Here is a 25,433-nt window from a genome sequence, read left to right on the forward strand (position 1 = left end):
ATCACATCAGCTCTTTTTCAGGGTTGGGTCCAAGTTTCTCTCCTCAGCAAATCCACCTCTCAGGAGCCACACACCCAGGGGGCTTCGGCCAGACCCTGCTGCTCCACCTGATTTTCCTCCCCAGAAGAAGGCAGCTCCTCTATGAATCCTGGTCTCCCTCATATTCTTCCTCGATTCTGTACCTTGGTTCTAGAGGAAATTCCTTTCTGATTTCCTGTGTCCCTTCCCTGGGTGGGCTCTCTCCTGCCCTTCTCTAACTCTTGCCTCATTCACCCCAACAAACCTTCTCTGCCATCAGCTTATTGAAGTTCTCGTTTTACCCCAACCCTGTTATTCCTGTTTAGTCAAACACACTCAGTGCCTGAACGTTAAGCCTCTTTCAGAGAAGCTTTATTTTTTCATGAGCAATGTTGGGTGTGCTGATAAGTCTGGCCTCAGTTTCAGAGAGGGTACATTGAGTGGCTTCTGAAGGCGAGTCCCACTTCCCCAGGTACCTTAGTCTTTCCCACTGGCTCCCTTCTCTGGTGGCAGGAGGCTGTGAGTCATCCAACTGCACTGTCCTGGGACTTTCTTGGGACTTGTGTGTGGATGGTACTGGGTGCCTCTTAGGCACTCTCCAAATCTGCTGGATCTTGCTCTTGTTTTCTACCATGGCTGTGTGGACCACTCACACACATTGCCTAGAGTTCTGCCTTTTGTTTCCTCACCTGAGGGCCTCTGATGCCCCAGCATGAGCTGTCTGTAGGAATCTGTAATGCACTTGTAGATATGCAAGCTTGAAGTTCAGTGTTAGCATCCGGTGGCCACACTCCACCAATGGAGGACATGAGCTGGTAGATAATGCTTTCCTCTTTCATTTCTAGGGGAAACCCTTCTGTGACATAGTTCTCTGTCAGCTGAGATCCTGGGGATCAAGTTCCAGTTACCCTTACTGGTTGCCTACTTAGTAACATATTCTTTGTATATATTGATTTTTCCTTTTGCCTTGCTTCACCCCTGTTTATTTCATATTCCTCTTTTCTATGATTACATTCTCAAAGAAACTAGCTCCACATAAGATATTGTCTTAGGCTCAGTTTTGGGGGAACCCAAGCTAGGGTATATAATGAAATACATGCCCCATTTAAGATACAGAAAGAGAAAAACATTGCCCAGTGATGGAAATCAGTGCCTAGGCCAAGGTCAGAGGAATCATCTGGTGGGTAAATATAAGAAATTGGGAACTGATGTAAGGCCTGTCTTTGGAGACCGTGGAACTGAGCTGTCCAATAAAGTAGGCACTAGTCATATGTAAATATTTAAGTGTAAATGTATTAATAGATATTTGGGATCTGGATTGTGGAAGAACAGTGTGGCCACTCTGAGCAATTGGAACTCTGGTATAGATCCTGTTATCAGATATTTATGTATATTCCTGTGAACAAGATTTTCTGATCCTGATTTATTTTTGTGGAGTTTAAAACCCTGGAGCTGGCCTGGTAAAAGTGCACGTTAACATCATGATTTAAAGGAGGTAAGTGCACTGGCAACTTTAGGTCTGGGTTATGTGCAGATGCCCCAGGCATGAGGCTGGCTCAGGGAGCTAGGCCTTGGTTCTCTGTCTCCGAAGCATGCTCTGCAGTCTAATATCACTATCTCTGTTACCATCAGAATCTTCCTACTCTTCTTAGTGAAAACGGCTCCCACCACCCAGCAGGATTCTGATCACCAGCGCATGGCTGCCCCGCAATGGTGGATGCACAGCTGTCACAAGGTGATGTGTCCACCAGGATCCCATGTTTCAGATGTCAGTGGAAATTGAACAGCATCTGATAACAAAGTGGATTATACAAATAACTTTTTTTTTTTGAGGCAGAGTCTCACTGGAGTACAGTGGCATGATCTTGGTTCACTGCAGCCTCTGCCTTCTGGGTTCTAGTGATTCTTGTGCCTCAGCCTCTCAAGTAGCTGGGATTACATGCGTCTGCCACCATGCCCAGCTAATTTTTGTATTTTTAGTAGAGATGGGGTTTTGCCATGTTTGCCAGGCTGATCTTGAACTCCTGACCTCAACTGATCTACCTGCCTCAGGCTCCCAAACTGCTGGGATTACAGGTGTGAGCCACCGCGCCTGGCCTGTACCAATAACTTGAATGCTTCCTGCACTGCTTGCTCCATAGGACTTGTAAATCAGATGTAGATAAAATAACGCCCTGCATTGTTTACTAGTACAGTTTCGTGTTACCACTTTGGTTCTTGCTAAAGTGCCAGATATTTGACTCCTTTCCCCCATTTTTATGGCGCCATGTGTGTTATATGAGCTAAGTAAAAAGACAGACGGTCTTATTGTTATCTTGTTATCAGTCTTGACATCACAGCCTCCCTGATAGGATCTTAAGGATCCCTGAAAGCCTGCAGACCACACTTTGAGAAACACTGATCTAGCATAACAGTATCAGTGTGCCTAGATTTGTAGAATGGAGGCAATTCACATTGTTGGCCCAGCCACACTGGACCCTGAGGCAAGGTAACATACAAAATCTTGAGATGGGGAACACCTAGAAACTATACAATTACTGTCTCAATAAAGTATCCTGCCAGGGTGTATTACTCTAGAGAAGGATTAGTTGGAAGGAGGACTAAAATGACTACTGAGGATTTGAGAAATAAGACCAAATTACAAAGAGAAAAAAGTTCATCTTATCTACTTGCATGCCCTGTCCTCACAGATATTAAGAACCGGTTATTTGTCTATCATTTTTGAATACAGAAATCTGATATTTACAAAAAAGCCCATATCCTCAAATAGGCACGGCAGCTTCAAAAAAATATTGAATCTGAGAACCATAGAGACCCTCACTGTGCAGATCACTTGCCCTGTTCAATCTTCCTGTTTGAATAAGAGTCATTAAAAAAATCTTCACCCTTTAGAAATTATTTGTTATCAAATGGGAAACACACGTAAAGTTATTTTGCTGCATTTCAAAGTAAATGGCTGTCTCTAGAAAAAGTATTTGTGAGACTGAATTTTGATCTGAACTAGCTGTTTTTTATAAAACAAAATTTTACTTGAAAGAACAAATGCCAGGCAAACTGTTTACTCAGACTTGGGTATTTGGCAGACATTTCCTTGAAAAAGAACTGAATGAGTCTTTCACTTCAAGGAAAACAACAGACAGTATTTGTGGCAGTAAGACCCTAAGGGAGCCCCAGTGGCCTCCTTCCTGGCATTTATGCCTTTATATAATCCTGTGTGTGACCTGCTGTCTTGTTTTTATTTTTATTTTTCCAGACAGGGTCTTGCTCTGTGACCCAGGCTAGAGTGCCATGGCACAAACACAGCTCACTGCAGCCTCAAACTTCTGGGCTCAGACTATCCTCTAGCCTCAGGCTCCCAAAGCACTAGGATTATAGGCATGAGCCACTGAGGTTGGCCTCCTTCTAATCAACAGGCTGTAACAAACGTGACAGGGTATCACTCCATGATTATGTGACCTAGGCAAGACTGACAGCAGGCGGGCTAGAGGAAGGGACTCTCCTTGCAGGCTTGATGATATAAGGGCCCATAGAGGGGGGATCTTTGCTTCATTGTGGGCTGCCTCTAGGCACCACAGGTGCATTTGAAACCTGAGGGAGGACTTTAGTGGGAAGCCTGCAAAAAGTTGGAGCCCTTGGTCATTGAGCTGCAAGAGAATGAATTCAGCCGACAGCTTGAATGAGCTTGGAAGTGGATTCTTCCCCAGTGAAGTCTCCAGATGAGAATGCAGCCAGGCTGACACCTTTATTGCAGCCTTGTTGTGAAACCTGAGCCCCTGACCATGGAAACTATGAAATATGTGTTAAGATGCTAAATTTGTGGTAATTCATTATACAACAGTAGAAAACTGGTACAATATTTATTGCCAGTGAGAAAATGTGAACTTTTAAACAAAAGTTATAATATTGAAAAACTCAATTAGTTCATTGCAATGTATCAATTAGTTCATTACCAGTTTCACAGCTTCCCAATACGGAATTAATTTTCTCATGAGATTGGTGGTGGATTAATGAATGCAATCTTTTTCTATTGTATAAAGAAATGTGTCAACATTTGTAAGATCTATATAACTCAGTGAACCAATATTTTCAAAATGACCAATTTGTGATGCTACCAAATTAGGTACAGATGATAGGTAAGAGTGCAATATGAGCAATTAATTTAAAAAAAAACTGTAAAAATTTTATTTTGAAATTTTATATCATTTCCACATGTAATACTTCCTCTAATACTTTGTAATCAGTTTATTCAATTGTTTTCCATTTTTGCAGATCTCATCAATATTTTGCTAGATTCTCATGTTAGTTTCTGCATTCAATCTGTTGCTATAAGTATTTACTTTTAATTTTGAAGTAATTGTAGATTCACAAGAACATACAAGAAACGTACACCTTCACCCAGCCTACGCCAATGTTAACGTCTTGCATAAGTGTAGAACAACATCAAACACAGAAAATTAGTATTGGTACAATCCATTGAGCTAACTCAGATTTCACCAGTTATATGTGCACTCATTTGTGTGTGTGTGTGTGTGCTGTGAAATTTTATCACATATATAGCTTTGTGTAACCACCACCTTCAAGAGACAAGACCTTATCTCACCTCTAGACTCCCTCATTTACCCTTTTACAGCCACATGCTCCCTTCTCCCCCTGTGTCTCGAACCACTAGTAACTAATAATCTGTTTGTCATTTCTATAATTATGTTATTTCATGAATATTACATACATGGAATCTTGCAGTTTGTATCTTTTTGAAATTGGTGTTTTTCTCCACTCAGTATAATTTTCTTAAGGTTTATTCAGGCAATCATTTCTATCAATAGTTTGTTCTTTTTTTGTTGCTAAATAGTATTCCATGGTATGGATGTACCACAGTTTGTTTAACCATTTCTTCTTTGAAGAACGTTTGGCAAAGTTCCAATTTCCAATTATTTCTTTCTTTTTCTTTTCTTTTGACAGGGTCTCACTCTGTCACCCAGGCTGGAGACGCCATTCTTGTCACAGACTCCTGAGTAGCTGGGACCACATGTGTGTACCACTAAGCCCAGCTAATTTTTTTATTTTTCATAGAGATGAGGTCTCATTATGTTGCCCAGGCTGGTCTCAAACTCCTGGGCTCAAATGATCCTCCCACCTAGGCCTCCTAAATTGCTGGATTTATAGGCATGAACCATTATGCCTGGCCTGGCTTTGGGTTATTTCTAATAAAGCTGCTTTAGACATTGTTGTGCAATCTTGTATCTGGAAATAAATAAATTTTATTGCTTTGAGATATTGCCCAAGAGTATAATTAATGGGTCCTATACTAAGTCCACCATAATTTTAAAAGAAACTGCAAAATTATTTTCCAGAGAGGTTGCACTATTTTACGTCCCACAAGCAATGTCTGAAAGATTCAGTTTTTCATGTCCTCACCATAATTATGTGGTTGTAATGTATGATTTTTAATGGCTGAGGATGTTGAATGTCTTTCTGTGTGTTTATATGGCATCTGTATGTCTTCCATGAAATGTCTGCTCATGACATTCATACATTTTCTAATGGGATTTTTTATTGTTAAGTTTTGAGGGCATTTTATGTATTCTGTATATAAGTCCTTTGTTGAATATGTGATCTGGAAATATTTTCTACCTGTCTATAATTTGTCTTTCTATTGTCTTAACAGGGTCTTTTACAAAGCAAAAGTTATTTAATTTTGATGGATTCCAACTTATCATTTTTTTTTTCTTTTTGGAATTATGCTTTTGGTGCCAAGTCTAAAAACTCTTTACTTAGTCCTAAGTCTCAAAGATTTTTCCTATTTGTAAAAAATATAGTTTTATGTTTTTAATTAAGCCCATTGTCCATTTTGAGTTAATTTTTGTGTAAGGAGTAATGTTTAGATTGAAGTTAAATATTTTACCTATGGCAGTCCAATTGTTCTAACACCATTTATTTATTGAAAAAGTGGCCTCTCCTTCATTGTATTGCTTTAACCTTGTATTAAAAAAATAATTTGAATATTTGTGTGAATTTCAGAGTGTATATTTTCTGCTCCATTGATCTGTGTGTCTGTCCTTTCCCTAGTGCTGTGCCACCTTGATTAATGGAGGTATAGAGTAATCCTTAATATTGGAAAGAATGAATCTATTCTATTCTTGCTTTTAATGTTTTGGCTATTCTAGGCCATTTTAATTTTTCATAAGAATTGTATTAAAGCTATAGATCAATTTTAAAAGCATTGACATCTTTACCATGTTGAATCATCTAACAGATAAGCACAGTGTGTCTCTCCAATTAGGTGTTCTTCACTTTCTTTTACCCATTTAGTTTATATTCACCATATAACTCTTGTACATATTTTAAAATGTATAGTGTTTAACTTTCTATAGAGAAATTTTAAATAGGCATTTTTTTGAGTTTTTACTTCATCGTATGCATGTAGAAATGCAATTGATTTTTTTTTGTGTTAATCTTGTATACTGTGACATGCTGAACTCACTTCTTAGTTCTAAGATGTTAGAAAATCTCTTGGCATTGTCTACATAGAAAATCACATTTTCTGTAGAGATTATTTTATTTTTTATATTCTATTTTTTATTTTCTGACAAATGGATTTTAATGTAACAGACTATGAACAATTAGTTAATGTGGTTTGAGATTCCATGTTGCAACTAATCTTTAAGAAAGTATGTACTACTTGCTGAATTTGGCATGGTGTCAAAGAATATCCATAATTATGTAAAAAGTTATTAATCCATTTTGCAAACTTTATGAGACCAGATCAAACTTTATGAGACCAGATTTTACATCTTTATGAGACCAGATTTTCTTTGTATACTTCAGCCAAAATAACATAATACAACAGATTGGATGCAGAGGAAGATATAAAAATCCAACTATCGTAACCTAAGGATGATGTCACCTCAAACCATAACAGGCTTTGAAGAAAATGTGTTCATTTGGAACTCCCCCAAAGGAAAGCACCATTTCTGTGTGTTGTGTTTTGGTCCTGCAAGCTTTTGAGGCTTTTCTTGTGTTTTGGAGGGCTGCTAGGCAGACAGAAGCATCTTCCCACTGGCTGGCACTGTGGCGGTGGGTAGTGGGTACTGCTGGGTGAACACTGTGCGGCGGACAGTTTGGGGAGGTGGGCTTTTCAGAGTTGGGCCCTCCATAGGTGGATGCTGAATGAACAAGTCCTGACAGTGGCAAGGTGAGCTCTGTGGAGGTGTGTAAGGTGCTGGGCACTTCGGGTCCATGTCTCTAAGCATTGGAGGGGACCATGTAGGTAGAATTACAGGTGGCAGTGGAAAAGGCTGCGCTGCCCTTGCTTTTACTCAAATTCAGGTGAGTCTAAAGGAAATAGGTGAAGGCGTTAGTAGAGGTAAGATAAATCAATGCTCGTATAATGCTGGGAAATTCTCTAATCTAAGAGAATAGTCTCTAATCATCTAAATCTATAATTATGATAATAAATGGCTTCTGACTTTGGCATTTTTTTCTTTTTTTCACGATTTTCATTTTTTTCACCATTCTTATCCATCATTCAAAGGAAATTCTGCTTTCCTGAAACAATAAATGTTGGTTCAAATTCTGAATTGTGTTCAGAAGAATTATCATCATTATGTACCATGGAACTGAAGTGGTCTAGAAAATGATCGAGATGCTGCCACAGGAGAACTTTCTTATCTCATATTCTGACATTTTTTGTATATTTTCTTGAGAAAAAAGAAAGACATGGGCTGGGTGTGGTGGCTCACACCTATAATCCCAGCACTTCAGTGGCCAAGGCGGGTGAATCATTTGAGGCCAGGAGTTCAAGACCAGCCTGGGCAACATGGTGAAACTGCATCTTTACTAAAAATATAAATTTTTTTTAATTTTTATATTTTGTGTGGTGGCACATGCTTGTAATCTCAGCTACGTGGCAGGCTGAGGTGGGAGCCCTGGAGTTGGAGGTTGCAGTGAGCAGAGATTGTGCCACTGCACTCCAGTCTGGATGACAGAGCAAAACTTGGTCTCAAAAAGCAAACAAACAAACAAACAAAAATAATAAAAATAAAATTTAAAAAGACATGAATACCAAGAGTTCTGACTTACTTGTTTCTCTAATACAGATCTGGAATCTGATTTTAAGAGTGGTAGCTATGAAGAACATCCAGTTATACAGTCAGGCAGCCCCAGTCATAAAGAAGTGGAATAGCCTATACTAGGCTGGGCTGTGATTTCCCACCCGACAAAAAACCCCTCTGGAATTCCTAAAAGGATCAGGCAGTCGTGTTGCTACGCTGGGGCAAAGGCTCAGGATTGGAGGTCCCACTTCACCTGGCAGTTTGAATGATTGTAGCAACTGGACACTTAGAGAATTCTTTAATTTTAGGTCAATGAAGCTCTCTCTTTAATGTGTTAATTCATAAAATTTTCTGTACACCCACAGTGTCCCACTAATTGGAACACATGAGTGAAGAAAAATGACATTCCCTTTCCTCCTGGAGCTTACATGTTAGTGGCAATGATTGGAGGTTGAACGGCAATAAATAATACATAGAATTATAAAGCAAAAAATATATATTACTGCTATGGAAAACAAAGTAGTGTGAGGAATTGTGAGAATGAGAATGGGTGGACTGGGTTGTTATGACTTGAATGTACTGCCAGGTTAGGCCTCATTGAGAAGCTGACATTTTGGCAGAGAAAGAAGGAGGTGAGGGAGTTGAGACATATGGATGTCTGGAAAAATAAATATTTAGGCAAAGAGAATTTCTAATAAAACAACCTGAAGTCAGAAGCATGCCCAGCGTGTACAGAGGCCGGAGTGGAGAGACAGGAATGAGTGAAGGAGTGAAAGGGATAGGGAAGAATTCTGGGGTTTTACTCTAGAGGCTGAGGGTTCTGCAGTATCTGCCTGGCACAGGGAATATTCAATGATATCTCTCCTATGGATTCTACTTTGAGCTCCGTAGTCTGCAGAAGCAATTAGCTCAAAGTAAAGTACACTACAGAATGTCTCTTCAAGTGCCCAAATGTTCCTGCAATCTTCAGATATTTCTATTTTTGAGAGCTTCTGCCCTACAGAGGAAGAGTTACCACATAAGGGTTAAAGTCATATATAAATGTCTTTTGAGAATAGGAATAGTATTTGTCCAGAATATTTTCCATTAGCAGACATCAGTTCTTATGTAGACTGTAGCAATTAACATGTTATTATTTATCAACTAAGAGTAGTCTGAGTCTTTATTTGATTCCATATCTTGGCTACTGTGGGTAGTGTTGCTATAAACAACTAAGACTATTCTTATTTGATAAATAATAACATGTTTAATTGCTGTTATGATACATATTTTAATCTATATTAAAATAATTTACAACTTGCATATTGATGCTTTTATTTCATGGTAATTTTTAACCTAAGGCCAGTCTAATTTTTTCATCAGTTCTTATCAGTTTTGATAAACCAAAATACAAACTAATTATGAGGCATATGTGCATTGCGACAATGCACAACTACAGATGCTAAAGTTTGGGAAACAGTACTCGCTAATATGCTTTATAGCACCCACAAAAGAGCTTCATTTTCACCTGTTCAAGATATACAATCTTCTCAATCAGGTCCTATGTAACTCTTCCTGTTCCAGAAAATTATGATATTAAAAGACCAATTATCTTCACCCACAGCCCCTACCCAACATGCAAGAGTAGAGAAGGTCAGGAAAAACTCGGTAAAAACTTTCAAATTTTTGCAAATTCTGTAAAGTAAATTCTGCCCAAGGGTTCTCTTAAGATATCTAAGCATTTACAAGCATGGCCATCGATATTAATGAGCACAGAAGATACTGATATGGCACAGAGAACAGTAGACCAGGGAGTGCCTTCCAGACAACAGACTCAAGGGGAGGAGGGGCTTGATATTCTTGTTAGGTAGGATTTCACATTCACCGCAGATCGTGATTCCCATTCTTCATCTTTCACATGGAAGTTTTTATTGAAGCTTTTCAGCCCTGTTTCACTATGGCATGTTGCATTGGAGATAGGAGTAGAGATAGTTTGCCTTTTAAAGAATTATTTTTAATTGATATAAATGTACATATTTTTTAGATACAGTGTGATATTGTGATACATGTATGCAATATATAATGATAAAATCAGAATAATTAGCACATGCATCACCTCAAACATCATTTCTTTGTGTGGAGAACATTCAAAATCCTCTCTTCTAGCTATTTGAAAATATAGAATAAATAATTGTTAACTATATTTACCCTACAGTGCTATAGAACATTCAAACTTATTCCATCAATTTAGCTATATTTTTGAATCTATTAGCCAACATCTCCCTATCCTCCCTCTCCCCTACCCTTCCCAGCCTCTAGTTACCACTATTCTAAACTCTATTTCTATGAGATAAACTTATTTAGCTTCCACCTATGAGTGAGAACATGTGAAATACATCTTTCTGTGCCTGGCTTATTCACTAAAGGTAATGTCCTCCAGGCTCAACTATTTTGTTTCAAATGATAGGATTTAAGTAATTTTTTGTGGTTGAATAATGTTCCATTGTGTATATATGCAATATTTTCCTTATAGATTCATCTGTTGATGGACACAGGTTGATTCCATATCTTGGCTATTGTGGGTAGTGTTGCTATAAACAAGGGAGTGCAGAGACCTCTTCAATATACTGTTTTCCTTTCTTTTGGATATATACCAAGAAGTGGGTCTGATAGTTTTATTTTTAGTGTTTTGAGGACCTGCCATACTGTTTTCCATAGTGGCTATACTAATTTACATTCCACCAACAGTGTACAAGTGCTCCTCTTTATTTTCATCATCAGAAGCATTTTTTTTTTGTCTTTTTGATAATAGCCATTCTAACTGGTTTGAAATAATATCTCATTGTGGTTTTGATTTGCATTTTCCTGATGATTAGTGATACTGAGCATTTTTAAATACACCTTTTGGGCCATTTGTATGTCTTCCTTTGTGAAATGTCTGCTCATGTCTTGCTCAGATCAATTTTTTTTGCTATCAAATAGTTTGAGCTTCTTATGTATTCTGGTTATTAATCTCTTGTTGGGTGGATGGTCTGCAAATATTTCCTCCCATTCTGTAGGCTGAATCTTCATTTTGTTGATTGCTTTCTTTGCTGCTCAAAAGCTTTTTAGCTTGATGTAATTCCATTTGCCTATTTTTGCTTTTGTTGCGTATGCTTTTGAGTTCTTCTCCAAAAATCTTTGTCCACACCAATGTCCTGTAGCATTTCCCCAATGTTTTCTTCTTGTAGTTTCATATTACATTTAAGTTTTTAATCCATCTTGAGTTGATTTTTGTATATGGTGAAAGACAGGAACCTATTTTCATTCCTTTGTGTATGGATACCGCGTTTTCCCAGACTATTTATTGAAGAGTTGTCTTTTCCCCAGTTTATGTTCTTGGGGCCATTTTTGAAAGCCAGTTGGATGTGAATATGTGGATTTATTTATGAGTGCTTTATCTGTTACATTGGTTTTTGTGTTTGTTTTTTTCTGCCAATACCATGCCTTTTTTTGTTGCTATAGCTTTGTAGCATATTTTGAAGTAAGGTAGTATGATGTTTCAAGTTTTGTTCTTTTTGTTCAATATTGCTTTGACAATTTTGGGTCTTCTGTGATTCCATGTGAATTTAAGGATTGTTTTTTCTATTTCTTTGAAAATATCACGGACTTTTGAGAAGGATTTTATTGAATCTATCGATTGCTCTGGGTGGTATGGTCATTGTAACAATATTAATTCTTCTAGTCCATGAACATAAGATATCTTTCCATTTTACTGTACCCTCCTCTCATTTCTTTCATCAGAGCAATACAATTTTCATTTTATAGACCTTTCACTTCCTTTGTTAAATTTATTCCTAGGCATTGTTATGGCTATTTTAAATGGGATTGTTTCCTTGATTTCTTTTCCAGGTAGCTCAGTATTGATGTATAGAAATGCTACTTATTTTTGCATGTTTATTTTGTATCCTGTGACTTTACTGTTCATTTATCAGTTCATAGAGTATTTTGGTGGAATCTTTAGGTTTTTCACTATGTATGGTCATGTCATCTGCAAACAGAGATAACCTGACTTCTTTCCATTTTGGATGGCTTTTATTTCTTTCTCTTACCTCAGTGCTCTAGCCAGGACTTCCACTATTATGTTGAGTAGAAGTGGTGAGGGTGGGCATCCTTGTCTTGTTCCAGATCTTAGAGAAAAAGCTTTCAGCTTTTCCTCATTCTGTATGATGTTAGCTGTGGGTTTGTCACATATGGCCTTTATTGCATTGAGGTATGTACTTTCTATACCTAATTTATTGAGAATTTTCACTATTAAAATATGCTGAAATTTGTGAAATGTTTTTTTCTGTGTCTATTGAAATGATCATAAGTTTTTTGCCTTTCTTTCTGTTAATGTGATGCATTACATCTATTGCTTTGCATATGTTGAACCATCCTTGCATCCCTGGAATGAATCTCACTTGATCATAGTAGATGATCTTTTTAGTGTGCTGCTGAATTTGGTTTGCTAGCATTTTTAAGGACTTTTGCATCTATGTTCATTAGGGATTTTGGCCTGCAGTTTTCTCTTTTTTTCTTGTTGTAGTCTTATTTTCATATTAGTATAATGCTAGCCTTACAGAATGATTTTAGAAGAATTCTCTCTTCAATTTTCTGAAATAGTTTGAGAAGAATTAGTATTAGTTCTTCTTTAAGTATTTGGTAGAATTCATCAGTAATTCCATCTAGCACTGGGCTTTTCTTAGTTGGGAAACTTTTTAGAACTACTTCAATCTCATTACTCGTTATTGGTCTATTCAGGGTTTCTGTTTGATCTTGGTTCAATCTTTGTATGTTGTATGTGCCCAGGAATTTATTCATTTCCTCTAGGTTTTCCATTTGTTTGTGTATTGCTGTTTATAATAGTCTCTTATGATGCTTTGTATTTCTGTGATATCAGTTGTAATGTCTCTTTTATCAATTTTGATTTTATTTATTTGAGTCTTCTCTCAAAAAAATCCACTTTTTGTTTCATTAATCTTTTGTAAAGCTTTTTTGTTTTTATTTTATTTATTTCTGCTCTATCTTTATTTTTTTGGGGGGTTTGGTTTGTTCTTGCTTACTAGTTCTTTGGGATGCCTATTAAGTTCTTCATTTAAAGCTTTTTTTTTCTTTTTTGATGTAGGCATTTATTGCTAAAAAAAAAAACCCCTTTCCTCTTAGTATTGCTTTTGCTATGTTCTACAGGTTTTAGTATCTTGTATTTCTATTTTTATTTGTTTCAAAAAAATTTTAATTTTTAAATTTTAATTTTTTTCATTTCTTCATTGACCCATTGATCATTCAGGAGCATATTGTTTAATTTCCATATGTTTGCAAAGATTCTAAAGTTTTTCTTATTATTTATCGATTTCTAGTTTTATTTTATTGTTGTAAGAAAATATCCTTGATATGGTTCTGATTTTTAAAATTTGTTGAGATTTGTTTGTGGTGTAACATATGGTCTGTAATATTTTATGTGCTGATGAGACAAATGTGTCTATTCTGCAGTTGGATAAAATATGCAACTTTTATGTCTTACTTACAGAAATACAGTGTGTGCGTGCTCATGCATGTGTGTGTGGAGAGAGGAGCATGTGTGTACTTTTTTGAGAGCTTATGTTTGTATGGGAAGGAGACTGAAGATCACCTCTCTTAGGGTTCTTCTAGGGCAGGTGGTGTGGATTCAGCTCTCCTTCTTCCTGCTGCAGCATCAGGTATCTTCACAGCAGGCACTTGATGAAAAAACATAGGACTAAGGTGATTAAGTTAGAGAGAGGAAGAGAGAGACAGAGACAGAGAGAGAGAGAGAGAGAGAAAGTGCATGTGTGTGTGTATGTCAGTGTTGGGTGGTTTGGGAGATCCAAATGCGTGAAGGAGTGTGTGTGTGTGAGTGTTGGGATTTTGGAGATCTACGTATGTGTGTCTGTGTGTGTTTGAATGTCTGTGCATGTGAGTATAGCCTTGTGTGAGAGTGTGGGAGTGAATATGTGTTTGTGGGTATGGTGTGAGTGTTCAAGTGCTTCGCTCCATGTGTTGGGGGCATCAGAAAAGGAAGATGAGTGCAGAACAGATCACTAGGCTAGACTATGCACAAGAACTGTTTCTTTGGAATAATTTTTAAAAAGGAATCAACTAAACAAAGATGATGATGGCTTGAAGCAGGCACCATCTACACTCACGTGTGACTCACTGCAAGTCATTAAGATATAAACATTAAGGTGAAAGAAAAAAGCCTTGCTCTAGCTCTGCCTACCCAAAGTAACAGATTGGGTGGGTGGCCCTGAACACACTCCCATTGCCAGCCCAGGAGTGTCCTGTGTGTACAGTAGCCATACACATTCACACACATTCTCAGTGTCAGGATTGGGCACCTTCTGACTACAGACCTCACAACCAGCCTTCACAGTGTTAGTTCCTGCTTCACGCTGAGAAAGCAACAGAGGTTGAATCAACCAGTGACACACAGCCAGATGTGGAGTTAAAAGTTATTTATTGAGGGAAGACCAGGGATGGTTCACTTGATCCCTCCCCAAATCCATCCTCAAATACACCCTGAGCAACAAGAAGACTAGCTCAGTTAGTGAGACGTTCAGCCTTACGCAGAGGCTCAGGAGCCCTCCAGAGTGAGGGTAAGGGACATCTTTTTAGAGATGCAAAGGAGCGATTATGATTCACAGTGACAGCATGCTAACTGCAGGGTCAATAGGCAAATGGGATTCATAAGCAGAAGGGATTAGGGTGTTCAGTATCCAGTGGCCAGCTCCTCAAGGGCATGGCTGTGGACCACATTACTTCTGCTTGGTCTTCTGCTGGGCTGGTGCTGGAGTGACCGTTGAAGGGCAGGGCTCAGGCACCTTGGGCTGGCAGGGCTCTGGAACCTTGGGCTGGCAGGGTTCAGGCACTTTGGGGTGGCAGGGCTCAGGCACCTTGGGGTGGCAGGGCTCCTTGGTTTTGGGGATGCATATTTCCTGGGGTGGAGGCTGGCAAGGTTGTTTCACTTGCTGCTGCTGAGGCTGAGGGGGTGGGGTGCAGGGCTGCTTCTGCTGCTGAGAATTCATGCTTCAAAGGTGTTTTTTTCTAGAGACAGAAAGCTGACACAGTGATTCAATTAAAGAAAGATGGATACAACTTCAATGCCAAACAGATTTTATTTCAGGACCCTTTAGAAGAGAAAGCCTTTCATCTCCCCTAGCCCCCCCATTAGATTTAAAAATGAAATAAGCTTGGATAATTTTCACGCCCTTTTAAGAGGAGGAGCTAAAAGGCAATTTCTTCTGCTCCATTTTATTGGAGTTCCCTTCTTGGCTCCCTTCCTACCCAAGGCACCTTATATCTGTTCTGGAAAAATGCCCTACGAAAGCTGGCTTCTGAGGGACATGAGGCCTGCATATTAGGTCTTTTGGAAAGTGGCATCAGACCACTGCAGTCTATCCTCTCCTAGTACCATGTAGAAAGCCTGTGACTTATAGGATGGCTTTATATTCATCTAAGCCCCTATGGTTTTGCTTCTGGTCTGTGCTTACACAGTCCCTTCCAAATGCTTTTCTTCCCATCTCTGCTTGTCCAAATACTCCTCCATCATAGCTCACATCACTTGACACCCCTAGGAGGGTCTCCTTGAGCAAGGTTTCCCAAAAGTGCACAGCCCTTCCCTGTCCATCTCCCTCATGCCAATTACTATCTACTTTGCATTTTATTTATTTATATATATGTATTACCTTCCTGCTAGGTTTTATGTTTGTTAAGTAAGTACGTTAGGCATTGATTTGTCCAAAGTGCCTAGCATACTGCCTTAAATGGAATAAATGCTCAGTAGAGATCCATCTAATAAATTAAAATTTCTATAAATATCTTGTCAGGGGGAAATTGCAGTGTTACTGAGAGTGCTCTGGGCCTGAGCCCTAGTTCTGCTATGAACTTCCCATGGGCATTTGAACAGTCTTCTCCAGAACTCCCAGTTCAATGACTATCTACTGAGGTGGGAGCCCTAACCATCTCTAAGGTCCTTTCAAATCCAGACTGTAATTTAACTTAAATAAAGATATTCCACTATTCTCTATCTCCCATTGAAACCCTGGATTAACCTTCTCACACATATTTGCCTTTAGCTAATTTCTAATAATGAAAGAGTAAACTAGAATTGCCAGTTTGTTGCGATCAGAGACTTACCTGGTATACGGAGCAGAATGGGCTGTGTGGTCCCTTGGGTTTGGTGTGAAGGCAATGGCCAGCTGGCTTTTATAAGATGAATGAGCCCTGCCTCAAGGAAATAGAAGCTCTCGGGTGCTCTGTTTTCATTCCTCACCTGTCACACATGACTCACACTACCATCCTCATCACCGGTTGGCTCAGCTTTTTTGATGAACACCACCTGATATTTTTTGGCACTGGCTGGCTGAAAATGATGTCACCGGCCTAATTTTCACTGCCACCCTCATCCTCAGACCCAGGTGCAGGGCTTGCCTTGAGGGATGGGTGAGCAGCAGGCTTCCTGGAGGGTTTCATGAGTTAACCCTGGGGGGAGATCTGAGTCCTATTGAGGCCTTGCCACCTGCTGTCCTTGTCATTGAGATGGTTGTTCCCCATGTTCTGTGGGACAGGGCACTTTTGCACACATGAATAGGTGGGAAAGGGAGAGGGAACAGAGGAGCTGAGGCGGGCAGTCCTTGTCTGCCTTGGTGAAGGTGGAAGCTAGAAATAATGAAATGGACTGATTATAGACCCCTTGTCTCAGAGTCCAAGACCCTTCCATCCATTTCCCCCTCTTATTCCCAGTTCCATTAAACTACACACATTCAGTATAATTTACTTATGACTCCCCCACCCTCATCTTCCTCCCCATGACTGGTTACTAATCTGGGAAAACCTGCTTTCCTTCACCAACCACACCTTTACCCTTCTCCTACTTCAGGGACTTTCAGAGGCTAATCCCTCTTCTGGGATCACTTTTTCCCTCCACTCCACCCAGATATCTGGCCCTGGCCTTTTCCTCCTTTCTAATCAGGCTAGACTGCCCACCTCCTGAAAACCCAAAAGCCTTTTCTACCTGCCTCCCCGCAGCCCATCCATGGGATCCTCAATGCTGAATCCTTCTCAACTTTTGCCCACTTCCAGCTCCAGCTCCAATACCTAGAGATCCTGCTGGCTGCAAGATTTTCCTCCTCCTTCTGGGTCTGTATCTCCTGGGGGCTTTCTGAGGGTCAGAGCTGTTCCTGCTCAAAGCAACGGTGTCCCCACCACAGTGTTTGTTTCCTCATTTATTCAACAAATCTCAGTGGGGAGCCTAACATATGCCCATCATGCCTGTCATTCTAGGAGCTCTCTGATGAGGAAGCCCACTTTCCCCCTACAGACCATGAACTCCCCAGGGTAAGAGACAGAGCACAGTTGAGAGCCACTGAGATTATGGATCTCAGAGAGCCTTTAGTTCACACTCCTCAAGGGGTGATTGGGGAATCTGAGGCCACCAGAGGTGAAATAACTCACCAAGGTCAAAAAAACAAACCCTAGGAAGAAAGGAATTTTACACAGAAATCCTGTGTTCTCCTTTGTTTTAATTCCTTGTGACTCCCTAATGTCTATGGAGGAAATCAAGCCCAGGCAGAAAATTGATTAGAGGTGGAAAGGGGAGCCCTTCCTGACTGAGACCTGGGTCACTTGTAGTTCCGGAAAGTTTTAGGAGTGGCAGTGTGAGGACACAGAAAGAGCCTTGCCTTGTGGGTAAGCCTTAATCGGTGCTAAGATAAATCCCTTTAAGTAGAAATAAAGATGCTTAATATTTGAGTGGCTCTAAACAGTGGGTGTTTCTAGCTCTGCTAAAGTAAGAAGGGCATGAATTAGAATAGGTGGAAATAAGATTCAGTTTATCATTACTCAGGGCACCAGGGTCGGAGGGAGGAAGGGAAAAGCCAAAACTAAAAGCCAAAACTAAAATGTCTGCTTCGATCCTGAGTTGCTTTCACTCTAGGGGAGCTCTCAGAGTGACATTGTGACACAGCTGAGGTGAAGGCCCTGGGGGAGGCAGTAGGTGATCAGCCCCTGAGCGCCTGCACATGCTTGCCTTCACTCCACAATGGTCAGATTCTGCCCTGCCAAGTAACTTCTCTTTCCTGGGAACACAAGAACAGGGGTTCCCTCAGTCCTTCCATAGGCAATTCCTGTAAAACTGAGGTCCCTGATTCAGAGCTACACTCAAAACACAAACTGTTACTAGGTGTGGCCTTTGGAAAATCCAAATTATCCTTAAAACTCAGGTGTGCAGATGGTTCCTTCTCCTCATCTAACCCCTCCTTTACCCAAACACACAACTAAATGTTTGTGGAGTACCTGCTGGCTCCACAGCCAGTGAACTTGAGGCCAAGGTCAGCCTCCCACTGTGTCCACGCAGCCATTGGTCCCTAACCATCTCCATCCTCACACAGTGCCTGGCGTGCAGAAGCTGCTTGGTGACTAGCATTTATAGACTGACTGACTGCCTGGCTGGGTGGCTGGCTGACTGAATGAATGAATGACTGAATGGTGTTATTTGTAAAGACAGGCTCAGAGTCTACTTTGAAACCTGCCTAGAAGCTCCGGTACAGAGTGTACCTGCTGCCCTCCCCACCCACCTGCTTCATTGTCAAACAGTTTAATGCACCACCTTGCTCCAGGCTGGTGCCAGCCCCACCAGGACACCTGAGCTCCAAGCCTCTTGCCTCACTTAGCTCTCCTCTAGGTTTGTGCCCAGGTCCCCTTCTTCACCAAGTCCCCACCCAGGAGCCCTGACAGCAGGGGCTGCTGGAACCTGTTGCTATGTCTGGTGGGATTCTCAGCCCTGCAGGAAACTGCTGCCTGGTTGTCTGTCCTCTGGTGTCACCCAGCTTGTCTCAGGCCCTGGATGATCTGAAGCCACCTCTGAAGCTGGTGTGTTCTCATGCCCTCCCTGGACCTTAGCCCTAGATGCAAAGGAATTTCCTTCTCCCTGGTTATCAGCTCCTTACTGGACAGTCCTGCCTGCCTCAACATGTGCTTCCTTCACCCCACGCAAGCCTGCTTAGGCTCCAGACTCTGGAACTTTCTCTTGGTCTCTGACATTCTTCTCCCTGTGTATTTGAAGCTTCCACAGTGACTTGTGTTAATCGTTAATCTTCCCTTGGAAGAAACTTTGTTTCTCTGCCACTGGGGTTGGGTTAGCTGTTGAATCAGGCCCCACAAACTCCCACATAAAGACAAGGGGAAACTGGGTGGCTTCCGACAGTAAGTACAGCTCCCCAGATTTCTCGGCCTTGCACAGAAGCCCCACCTAGGACACAGGAGCTGCTGCTCTTCTGACATCGAAAACTGGCTCTCATTTGTCCCTGGAACTTCCATTGACTCTGAGCAGTGCCTCAGGTTCATCAGTCATTCCCAGAGCAAGGAAGATTGATGGCCCTAAGTCTAATCAGTGATCAGGCTTTTCCCAGCATAGTTACTCTCTCCCCCCACCCCACTTCCCTAAAGCCCAGACCCTGCAAAGAAGGTCATGCAGAATTTGAACTCCAGGCCTTTCCCTGTGGCGATTGCATATTTAAAGCATGGTAACATTTAGAAACATGCAGTATTAACAGGTTTACCCCCCTCCCTTTCTCTGATCACCTTGAGAAGCTAGGGAGACCTCCAGAGTGTCAGCTGCTCAATTCAGGCCATGATAATTTTTAAAAAGTCTCTATAACACACAAGGTCTTCATCTGAGAAAGGGCAGGAAAAGGAGAAACACCAGATCCCAGGTGTTAGGAGCCTCCTGAACACTTTGGCTCAGCAGGGAGGAAAAGTTAAGTTTGCAAATGTGGGCGCAGAGGTGGAGGGAGGACATGAAATCATAGCACCAAAGAAACTCTACTCAGCTCTTCATCCTATAGAGAGGGAATGAACTGCTGTGGTGGGGGAAGGAACTCGCTCCAGGCTTCACAGCCTCTTAAGTGACAGAATCAGACCCAAACCTGGGATGCTCAATTCCCATTCCTTTCTCATCTCTGTAAGAACAGAGCATGCCCCTCACCCTCACTCTTTTTATTTCTGGTCCTTGAAGGGATGGATTAAAAAATTAAACCTGGCTTCTCTTGCTTGAGGGATATAGAAATAAAAGGACCCAGGCTTAATGTCTGGCCCAGTTGTTTCAAAGCCTTGCTATGCCCTTATCAGTTGGATGACCTTGAGCAAGTTGCCTAACCTTTCTGCATGCTACTGTCCTTATCTTTAAAAGGAGAACTTTAAATTCTACTTCACAAAGTTGCTATAAAGATTAAATGTAATGATGCTTCTAACACTTTAAGATGAATGAACTAAATACGTCTAACGTAATAATTCTTGCTAGTTTGTCTCATTCTTTCCTCTCCTTCCACTTGAAATCAGTTGAAACTTTTTCCTTTTGACTGTGAGTTTCCTTTTTTCCTTCTCACTCTGTGTGTGTGTGTGTGTGTTTGTGTGTGTGTGTGTGTTTGTGTGTGTGTGTGTGTGAGAGAGAGAGAGAACAGGGAGAGAGCGCCCAAGGACAGGGCATACTTCTTCAGTGGAGCAACATTCTTGGCCTTTGTGATTGCTTTATCTCCCCTCATTTTTTTACATGCGATTTCAGGTTTACATGTTTACCAAATTATATCTTGAGCTATTGAACAGTGACAATGACTGCACAGTTCATGTTTTATAGGAGTTGGGGCATGGGAGGTGGCTAAAATTATTGGACATTATACAAAAACCTGGACATACCTTAGATAAGGAAACTGAGGCAGAAAAATGTTGAGTGACTCTCCCAACATGTCATGAAGGTCTGATGTGCCAGGGTACAGTCCCTTGAGAACTTTGTTGCATTGTTTCTCAAGACTAGTGGAACACTCTATAAATCAGAGGATGACTCTTAGAAGAGACACTGACTGGATCCCTACAGTCTCACACATCTGAGCTGATCGATTGCCTATCTTCCACTAGAAGTAGAGCTTCTCTGGGTATGGATGATCAAAAGACACAGACATATTTTAAAATGAAAAGTATTGGAATCTGGGATGATTCAGACTGACGTGCTATCCCTCCTATCAATCATTGCCTCCTGGTCTGTAGAGGGGGGCAAAGGAACAAGTTCATGGCTAAAAATTTTCTGCAGAGAATCTAAACCCCATTGGAAGTGGCTGCTTTGTGTAGTTGCCGGTCCCTTCTGTTGGCTCAGCTATGCCTGCTTTGTCCCTGGTCCACCTCTGAAAGCACCTTTTGCAGAGTGCAGAGTGATCTCCACAGATTACAGGTTTGGAAACATGAAGTCCTGGATTCCAATCCTGACTCTACTGCTTACTAGCTATGTGTGTGATAACAGGAAAGTTTTCTAATAATAAAAATATCTACCATTTCATTAGCTTCTGCAAAGTGTCAGACCTTGTTCTAGGTACTTGACACTAATTCTTACAATAGAAGTGCAAGGACCAGGTCATTAAACGTAGTCTATAGATGTGGAAGCTGAAGCACAAAGAATAAATCACTTGTTCAAGTTTACATGGCAAATAATGTGGCAGAGCCAAGATGTAAATCCAGTACCATAGCTGTGAAGGCTTTATGAATCTCAGTGTATCTTACCCGTAAAATTTGTTTTCAGACCTATTATTAAATGAGATTACATATGCAAAACAACTACTGTAGTGACTAGAACATAGTAGATGGATCATAGATGTCAAGTGCATTTCTTCTCCTTAGGGTCTGAACTACACCTGTTATTAGAAATTAATCTTCCATGACTTAGAAAAATCTAATCATTTCCTTCATTTTTGAAGTAGCCAGTCAGTCATTCGTTTAACACATATTTGCTGAATGACAGTCAAATATCAAGCATGAAATCCCAGCTTTATGAAGTCTAGTAGGGAAGTAGACAACATTCTTTGAGTTTCTGGGATCCAAACCCCATCACTGAGGAGGGTTTCCTCAACTGACCTAAGCATAAGCATCACTTAGGATGCTCCTTCCAGTGAAATAGAAGTAGCTAAGAGAAGGACCAGGGGATCTGTATTTCTAAAGTGCATCAGGTGGTTTTTAAAATCAAACAAGTTGGCAAACAGTAGACTCTAAACACAAGGGCTTTTCTACCTTGATTGCAGTTGACATCATCTGGTGTCTTTAAAAAAATATTCATGTCTAGGTGCCATTCCAAAGTTTCATTTAATCAGTTGATTGTTTTTTAATTATCAGATAAAACCAGGATTGAAAAATCACTACTCTGCCAGAATATCTCAACTTCTAGGACCTGAATCCAACTGGAGGGTCCCAGTCCTATGAATAGGTGGAAGGAGGTGCAGGTGGGTGCTAAGATACCTGGGCAGATATTGATGTTGATGCAACTAGATGCTGATGAATGTGGGTGTTTGGCCTGAGGATACTGGGAGCCTTGGGAAGTAATTAAGTCCCATCTGAGGAAGGCAAAGTACACACACCCTTGAACGTCACCCTTCCAAGCAGGGAATCATCAAAGCGCTAACTCAAGCTGGCATGGCAGGCTGGTTCTGGGGCTAGGAGATGATCCCCTGCCACCTTCTTGGACATCATCATGCACATGGTATGGAGACCTTTTGGTGGGTTAAAGGCTCATGCTTCCTACCTCCAGAACCTTCTGGCAGGGCCAAATTATGACCTTTGGAGGCACAAAGTACCAAAAAAGTATACTGCTGCTGAGAAGAAAAAAACTTTTTGTCTATCCTCTTAGGTTCAGTAATGGGGGCCTGCAATTTTGACTGACAAAAGACAGATTAATAGGAGAAAAGGCATATGATTTATATTGATGTCAATATTTTTACATGCATAGGTGCTTCACAGAAAAGAAATGAAAACCCAAAGAAGTGGTTAGGCTTGAGAGCCTGTATATTCTTCCTATGAAAGAAAAAGAGTTTGGGCTCCAAGAGAGAATAAATTGTGGAAGATGACTAGGGATTATATGGGGAAACTTCTGGAATATAAGGGCTACTTTAGTAAGGTTTGTTCATGCAGACTCATCTCAATGTCGGTTCTCCATCTCTAGTAATAAGAATTGGTCCTCTCATCCTGCACAGGAGAGGGGATAAATTTGTGCTCTGCCTTTAGGCAGATAAGCGGAAGGCAGAAAACTGTTGATGTCCCTGTTGACCCTCAACCGCCTTCAGCTCAAAATAATCCTTGTGCCAAGTGGGACATTTTAGGGTGGCATATCCTGATCTCCGTCACTGCCCTTCCATCCTCCTCTGCCAATCTATATCAGATAAATCTTATTTTTTATTTTTTATTTATTTATTTATTTTTTATTACTATACTTTAAGTTTTAGGGTACATGTGCACAATGTGCAGGTTAGTTACATATGTATACATGTGCCATGCTGGTGTGCTACACCCATTAACTCGCCATTTAGCATTAGGTATATCTCCTAATGCTATCCCTCCCCACTACCCTCACCCCACAACAGTCCCCGGAGTGTGATGTTCCCCTTCCTGTGTCCATGTGTTCTCATTGTTCAATTCCCATCTATGAGTGAGAACATGCGGTGTTTGGTTTTTTGTCCTTGCGATAGTTTACTGAGAATGATGATTTCCAATTTCATCCATGTCCCTACAAAGGACATGAACTCATCCTTTTTTATGGCTGCATAGTATTCCATGGTGTATATGTGCCACATTTTCTTAATCCAGTCTATCATTGTTGGACATTTGGGTTGGTTCCAAGTCTTTGCTGTTGTGAATAGTGCCACAATAAACATACGTGTGCATGTGTCTTTATAGCAGCATGATTTATAATCCTTTGGGTATATACCCAGTAATGGGATGGCTGGGTCAAATGGTATTTCTAGTTCTAGATCCCTGAGGAATTGCCACACTGACTTCCACAAGGGTTGAACTAGTTTACAGTTCCACCAACAGTGTAAAAGTGTTCCTATTTCTCCACATCCTCTCCAGCACGGGTTGTTTCCTGACTTTTTAATGATCGCCATTCTAACTGGTGTGAGAAGGTATCTCATTGTTGTTTTGATTTGCATTTCTCTGATGGCCAGTGATGATGAGCATTTTTTCATGTGTCTTTTGGCTGCATGAATGTCTTCTTTTCAGAAGTATCTGTTCATATCCTTCGCCCACTTTTTGATGGGGTTGTTTGCTTTTTTCTTGTAAATTTGTTTGAGTTCATTGTAGAGTCTGGATATTAGCCCTTTGTCAGATGAGTAGGTTGCGAAAATTTTCTCCCATTTTGTAGGTTGCCTGTTCACTCTGATGGTAGTTTCTTTTGCTGTGCACAAGCTCTTTAGTTTAATTAGATCCCATTTGTCAATTTTGGCTTTTGTTGCCATTGCTTTTGGTGTTTTAGACATGAAGTCCTTGCCCATGCCTATGTCCTGAATGGTAATGCCTAGGTTTTCTTCTAGGGTTTTTATGGTTTTAGGTCTAACGTTTGAGTCTTTAATCCATCTTGAATTAATTTTTGTGTAAGGTGTAAGGAAGGGATCCAGTTTCAGCTTTCTACATATGGCTAGCCAGTTTTCCCAGCACCATTTATTAAATAGGGAATCCTTTCCCCATTGCTTGTTTTTGTCAGGTTTGTCAAAGATCAGATAGTTGTAGATATGTGGCATTATTTCTGAGGGCTCTGTTCTGTTCCATTGGTCTAGATCTCTGTTTTGGTACCAGTACCAAGCTGTTTTGGTTACTGTAGCCTTGTAGTATAGTTTGAAGTCAGGTAGTGTGATGCCTCCAGCTTTGTTCTTTTGGCTTAGGATTGACTTGGCGATACGGGCTCTTTTTTGGTTCCATATGAACTTTAAAGTAGTTTTTTCCAATTGTGTGAAGAAAGTCATTGGTAGCTTGATGGGGATGGCATTGAATCTATAAATTACCTTGGGCAGTATGACCATTTTCATGATATTGATTCTTCCTACCCATGAGCGTGGAATGTTCTTCCATTTGTGTGTATCCTCTTTTATTTCACTGAGCAGTGGTTTGTAGTTCTCCTTGAAGAGGTCTTTCACATCCCTTGTAAGTTGAATTCCTAAGTATTTTATTCTCTTTGAAGCAATTGTGAATGGGAGTTCACTCATGATTTGGCTCTCTGTTTGTCTGTTATTGGTATATAAGAAGGCTTGTGATTTTTGTACATTGATTTTGTATCCTGAGACTTTGCTGAAGTTGCTTATCAGCTTAAGGAGATTTTGGGCTGAGACAATGGGGTTTTCTAGATATACAATCATGTCGTCTGCAAACAGGGACAATTTGATTTCCTCTTTTCCTAATTGAATCCCTTTATTTCCTTCTCCTGCCTAATTGCCCTGGCCAGAACTTCCAGCACTATGTTGAATAGGAGTGGTGAGAGAGGGCATCCCTGTCTTGTGCCAGTTTTCAAAGGGAATGCTTCCAGTTTTTGCCCATTCAATATGATAT

General features: G+C 40.5%; 1 protein-coding gene across 2 annotated transcripts; it reads right to left on the bottom strand.

Moving 5' to 3' along the window:
- Positions 1-14,524: 14,524 nt before the first annotated feature.
- LOC129007278 (cornifin-A) lies at positions 14,525-16,304 on the bottom strand. 2 transcript variants are annotated; one of them, XM_054437900.1, is made up of 2 exons: positions 16,221-16,304; positions 14,525-15,142 (listed from the first exon to the last, which is right to left on the bottom strand). In XM_054437900.1, the coding sequence occupies exon 2, from the start codon at positions 15,107-15,109 to the stop codon at positions 14,840-14,842; it is 270 nt and encodes an 89-aa protein (XP_054293875.1). In that variant the 5' UTR covers positions 15,110-15,142; positions 16,221-16,304; the 3' UTR covers positions 14,525-14,839. The 2 variants fall into 2 exon arrangements, with proteins under 2 accessions (XP_054293875.1, XP_054293884.1); XM_054437909.1 differs by having other exon boundaries at positions 14,525-15,128; positions 16,221-16,281.
- Between the last annotated feature and the right edge of the window lie 9,129 nt (positions 16,305-25,433).

Source organism: Pongo pygmaeus, chromosome 1, assembly GCF_028885625.2.
Source record: "Pongo pygmaeus isolate AG05252 chromosome 1, NHGRI_mPonPyg2-v2.0_pri, whole genome shotgun sequence".
In the NCBI taxonomy this organism is placed as follows: Eukaryota; Metazoa; Chordata; class Mammalia; order Primates; family Hominidae; genus Pongo; species Pongo pygmaeus.

Excerpts from the sequence above, each read along its gene's own strand:
- LOC129007278 (XM_054437900.1), bottom strand. The coding sequence starts at position 15,109 with ATGAATTCTCAGCAGCAGAAGCAGCCCTGCACCCCACCCCCTCAGCCT.